This window comes from Taudactylus pleione, unplaced genomic scaffold (assembly GCF_031769625.1).
Source record: "Taudactylus pleione unplaced genomic scaffold, aTauple2 ptg000556l, whole genome shotgun sequence".
In the NCBI taxonomy this organism is placed as follows: Eukaryota; Metazoa; Chordata; class Amphibia; order Anura; family Myobatrachidae; genus Taudactylus; species Taudactylus pleione.
This window is the reverse complement of record NW_028284958.1, coordinates 23,814,160-23,820,159: the sequence shown is the minus strand read 5'-3', so window position 1 is coordinate 23,820,159 and position 6,000 is coordinate 23,814,160. Positions and strand designations below refer to the sequence as shown.

Here is a 6,000-nt window from a genome sequence, read left to right as displayed (position 1 = left end):
CCTACATTCCTCAGGCACTTGGTTACTGCTCAATATTACTACAAACAATACACATGCCTATGACAGGAGCTATTTGCTAATTTTAGGGTGCTTTCCCCATCGGTTTTCAGGAAGCTAATTAAAACGTAACATATCCGATGTATTAATCTGGTTTCATATTGAGGCCTATTTCACACTCTGCATATTACCTCATATGACACCATCATGTATCTTCCTAAAATAAAACCAGAGTGATGTATGTAAACATTTTGTTCATGGAATTACAGCTAGAAAATAAGAGTTTATGAATATTATTCACTTTAACGTCAGGTGAACAAGGCAATCGTGGAAAGGATTTATTTACATTCACAATCAATACTTTATACAAGCAATGAAAACCAAAATATGGGCAGGGTAAGATGGTGACAATAATTACTCATTTTGAATTATACAGCTGATATATTGAATATTGTTTTCTTAACCTTTTTTGTGACCATGATTTCTTGAGGCAGATAAACCTCAGTTAATCATAGCCAGCAGGGTATTTTGGGGACATATATTGTAGATATAGCTAAACAATAACTCAAAAGTACATAAATCACACAAACAGTCAATATAAGAAAGTAACCAAAACTCAGAATTTCCCAGAAAATACATAGAAAAAAATTCATTATCCATTCACACAAGACCACATACTGTACAAAGAAGAAACTGCAATTGAATTAGAAAAAGGAGGGAAAAAAAGAAATAATTTCTTCCGGTTGTGAGAAAACCTGTTCTTTCATGCTACAAATAGGTGGGGGCTAAATACCCCCAGCACATGCTACAAATACTTTGGACTATAGTCAACTTCAACTACACACAGTATTATGAGTGTGTGTAACACTGCGTTATAGCAGCTCCAAACACTTCTGGGAGCAGCCAGCTTTACATCTGCACTGTTATCAGTTACCTGTGAGCTTCACTGATATTTTCTGTAAATACATATAGAGAGCAGGGAATATTAAAGTTCGCTTCTTTAAAGAAAAAAAAAAGAATAGACAGAGGTCCTGATTCTGAGTCGCACTCAAGTCCGAATTCAGACGCAACTACTGTGTTTTGTTTTTCTTCTTATCAAACTGCACATGCGTTTGTGGCTATATACGTACACCTTATAGTACTTAGCAGCGATTCTGGCTGGTGCACATCTCAGCCTTTTCTCTGGGGGTTACTGGGTGACAGCTGGGCGGCAATGAGTCGTTCGTACGTAACAGAAACGTCCCGTGTGCGTGTCATTGCGGTGTAGCTACAGTTGTATCCCATTCTGAGTCTGTGCATATGCTCGGTGCACGCCAATCTCAGTTCACTTAGGGCCTGATTCAGAGTTGTACACTATGCCGATGTCCGCGCAGTTGAGCGATGTATTTGCTACTGCGCAAGTGCGAAACGCAGAGGTTAGACTTACAGCGCACACGCGAGCTGCAGTTTTACACGGCATCCGCAAGGTCTCTGCAATCTCAAGGTCCTGAGCAAACCACTGTGATCCATGGGCGTTCCTGAATGGAGTTCAAAAGGAGGCTGTTCCGTGCTATGGGAGTTCCATGGGTGTGTCTGTGCCCGCGGCTGCATTCACAATTGCAGGACCACAGTCTGAGGCCATTTTTAGAGAGAGTTGACCTGGAGTAGCACAGGATGTAGTTGAGGCGTTGATGTGCATCTGGTGTAGCAGATAGGGGAAGTGGGTCCGTCGCCCACTATTTCAGGTGGGGAGACTGTTAGCAGGCATTAGCATATTTTCACACATAAATTGCAAGCTGTCAATGCAATAGCGTACAACTCTGAGTCAGGCCCCTAGTGTGGGGTAAGTGCCAGTGGTAGCGATGACGGCTGTTCTTGCGGCCGGAGGACTGGGGGCGGTGCGATCAGGAATATGCGTACAAATCATGGAGTACAGTCACATAAGGACTTGCGATCGCACTACAGGCAACTCAGAATCAGGCCCAGAGATCTTTGCAAGTCCACATAAATGAGAACCCATAGGATTGTGTGCTCACTGGTCCATGGGCCAGCAACATTCCACTCCATGGTTGTGAGAGCTCCACGTTTCTGGATACCTACCAGCTGTAGATCCACAACAAAGATCCATGGGTCACTGGTCTAGACGCTGCTTATTTACATAAACCTAGTCTTAGAAATCAAAGCACATCCCTAACTGTGCAGGCAAGGAGGGGTTAAACATTACACAAAGTGCTATCCAGAAGAGCTGGAATGATTCTCACCCACTTGTGATGGGATTAACTCTCCCACCTCACAATCTGGATTTAGTGAGATGTACCTGTAGAACAGCAGACTTCACACTCAGGCCCGTATTCAAGTTGGGGCGAAAAGCCGGAATCGGCGAAAAAGTTTCACCGATGATGTTATTTCGCCGTATTCAATTTGAAAGACTTTCCGCCTAGGCGGAAAGTCAATGCAATGTAATAGGCGAAAAAGTTTTGACTATGAATAGCAGGCGGAAAAAAGTGCAGAATTGGGGTTTTGGGGTGCAACATTGCGGGAACCCCCGTGCAGCTTTCAGACAGTCCCCCAAAGGTAAACAGTATCAAAAATAAAAAATAAAAAAACACTTTAAGAACACCCCAAAAAAATCACTTTCATTTGGGGGTGAAAAAAAATAAAAATTGGGGGACAAAGTTAAAAACTAGCGAACTACACTCCGGGGGGGTCCCCAAGTATGCCCCAGGTTTCATTGCAGGTGCTTACGGCAGGTGGATTTTTCACAAATTTTTAAACTTAACTTTAGCAACTTTAAAATATGCTGTCCCCCATTATCAAGTACCCCAAATTTGCTGGGATAAGTTATTTTCTGCAAAAACTCCTGAATACTATTCTTCACCACTTATGCAAAAACGCTATTTAGCAGCTATTGAGCCCGTTTAAAAACACCAAATACCTTCAGCAAGCCAAATCAGGGGTAACCATAGCTAACCCCCATGTCAGAGCATCTTTTGGGGAGGTGTCAGGCTGATTTCCCCAAATCTGACAGTACTTTCCGCTTGTTTCAGTTTCGCTGGGTCCTATTTTCGCCTACTTTCAAAATGAATACGGGGATACGCAGGCACGCGCACATACTTTTCTGCCTGCAAAACAGGCGAAGTAGGCGGAAAGTCCGGGAGGCGAAATTGTATCGCGGGTGCGAATCAAATTGAATACGGCTCTTAGGCGGTGACACAAAAGACATATGAACACGTCACAATGAAATGCTTTCCTCCAGTTGCTATTTCTTAGAAATGTAATATAAGTTTAACCTGCTTTCCAGCTGAGGACCTACTACAAATGCTGTGTGACATAATGGTCCCATTTGTAGACCTTACCCACATTTAAGAGAGAGATCTGCTCCAACAAATTAGTCAAAGTTATGAATGGGACAGGTCACCAATGCGGTAGAGAATCTATGTTGAAGGCACAGTCACACATCTATATGAGGAGATCAGAGAGAGGACCTAATACTTGAGACATTCTGTTTGATATCTGTAGTTAAAAAAACAAACTGTACCCTGTATCACAAAACCTGTGCTTTATCGTCGACTTAATTATCATCTGTAACTGCAAGTCAAGTCTGTATGAAAGTTTAGCAGTGTTGCCTTTTTAATGTCCTTAATGTCATCGGGTTCCCTGCATCAAGAGCAGAGAACAGCAGCAGCAGCAGCTTTTGCTCCAATAATGCTGGGCACCGAGGCAGGTAATGCACCAAGTACATGGGTTATGGGTTCCAGATCAATGAGAAGTCAATACATAGTTCCACACAGTAGATCTGTGGTAAAGCATCACACTCTCTCATGTGATTGGCAGTAACCACTTGCCATGGGATGTTTCTCTGTGTGGCCGTTTTCCAAGTCTATGAGGTTCCGTGACAGGGCCACATTGCTCTATGAGACACTAGAGCAATGAATATTTGGAGAACCCATCTGAGTAAGAACTTTATCCAGCCACTGCAGGGGGCCATTCAGATGTAGCTCAATCCAGCAGGGTGTGCTGGTCACAGTCTGGCGCCTGTGGACACAGAGACACAAGAGTGGTTACACTATCTGAAACTATTTTGCAAGGAGCCTGTTTGTCAGATATTTCCTGGTGTGTTGTCATGTAGGCTTATAGGTCAGCTTTTACCAATAGTAATACCTATTGAAATGATTACTAGAGAGCTTTTCATATTAGTAACTTCTTCCAAGTGACATCCATTCTACAATAGCTTAAAAAACAGATTTTAAAATGGTGACTGCATTTCCATGTTTTAACAAAGAGATCATAAAAAAACATCTCTGATAAAATGGGATTATTTCACGTAAATATAATTACATGGGAGTGCAGAGACAAAAGTTGCCAGTTTTGCCTGCTTAGAACAGCAAACTATACAGACTTTTGAAGCTTTGGGCTTGAGTGGGTTAAGAAAGGAAGAAGTTAGTGAAATGTGAGCGAGAAATCTCAGGCTCAGTAATGAGGCTGCCAAACAGAGGCACATCTGGGTTCCATTAACTCCCCTGGCTCGGGGCCAGGGCTGAAACTGGCTGTCAAGTGTGGAAGATGAGATTTAACCCATTCGGCACCAAGCACACCCAAAATCATAGGCTTCATTTTGCCACGGCACGCTACAATCCGCCACTGGCGCAAAAGAGTTAACAACATAAATGGTCACTGAACATCTGGAACCCAGCAGACAAAGCTGGGATCTGCTCCGGGTGTCTGCTGCTCCCACAATAGCAGAATGTTGCTCCCTGGCAGCCAGTGTGTGTTACACCCTCCACGTAATGACATCTGCCCCAGCAGCCTCGTCACCTCCCTGGACACTGCGGTTGGACTCTGGGTAGCCGCAACCAAATTCATATGGGAGATCCCAGAAATAAATGTCACTCCCTATAATCAATGAACATAATAGACTAAAGGGTGGAAAGTGAAGGAGCGCAGTCACGGGGCCTTCAAACCTGCCTCACTCATCACCTTCTCATATATACCTGGAAATCTGGAGGCATGCCACTGTTCCTACTAATAATATATTGTTCAATGTAACCCTGCATGATGGATTTTTTACCAGAGTCCTTTTGGAAAACTCTTCCACAGTAAGATTGCTAGGTTTGTATGGAACAGCAGAACCACCTGATATCCTATCTCACCAACCTGTATTCAGCTCCCCAACCCTTGACAAAGCTCATCCGTATAGTACACATCCTGGTCAGTTGGTAAACAGCCTCGAATCCCTGGTTCACTGACTGGGCCAGGAGAGCAGCAAACTCCTGGTTGTTAAAGATCTTCAGATTACACCCTGGGAGAGAAAGACGAAACAAGATCTGCAGATAATTCATAATCAAGTCACTCATTTTAAATTCTGCAAATACAGCAACTAAATCTATACCAACTGCTTTTCGTGTGACGCCATTACACCGCCTAGAGAAAAGAATCGCCACAAGCTGCACAGATTGATTGTTACTACGTTCATTTAGGTAGAAGCCGACATATATTGTACGACTAACAATTGCAGCAGTGATTGTTCTTTGCTAATAAAAAGTAGTCAGGTGGCATAATGAGGACTAGTGTGCATTACAGCAAAAAGTGACACTTTAAGCCAAGATCCTAAATGTAACCGATCAAGGAAACTTTTAGCAAAACTGGTGTAAAGAAAGAGATTTGCGCTGGCCATAGCAGACAGCCACCTTCTAAATAACATTTTCCTAATAGTGTTAAGAAAATAATGCACATTTTTTCCTGTGTGCTATTATCCCTTTACCTGGAGGTATCTTGCAGACTGTAGCGGGGTGCCAGCCATAGCGCTGGTTGCAATTCGGGGACTGTACAAATATCGCGCTGTCGCTGAGGCATTCGGCAAACACCTCTCCCCCAATGTAGTATAGGCGAACTCCTCTGCCTGAAAACCAAATACAATTTTGTTGCCAACTAGGACAAATCCAAAACTCATTAAATATAACTGGGACGCAGAAAATTCTGCAATCTTAGATGACCACTATAAACCAGACTTCAGGTATCCTTACG

The 6,000-nt window shown here is 43.1% G+C and overlaps 1 protein-coding gene across 1 annotated transcript in view; it reads right to left on the bottom strand.

The window, feature by feature from the left end:
- Nucleotides 1-320: 320 nt before the first annotated feature.
- The window catches only part of SMAD3 (SMAD family member 3), an 88,259-nt gene continuing 82,579 nt past the window's right edge, over nt 321-6,000 (bottom strand). The window contains exons 7-9 of the mRNA XM_088452771.1: nt 5,738-5,875; nt 5,131-5,275; nt 321-4,011 (exon numbers count right to left, since the gene is read on the bottom strand). Of these exons, the coding sequence (XP_088308897.1) occupies nt 3,888-4,011; nt 5,131-5,275; nt 5,738-5,875 (407 nt within the window). The 3' untranslated portion in view covers nt 321-3,887. The remainder of the gene's footprint in view (nt 4,012-5,130; nt 5,276-5,737; nt 5,876-6,000) is intronic.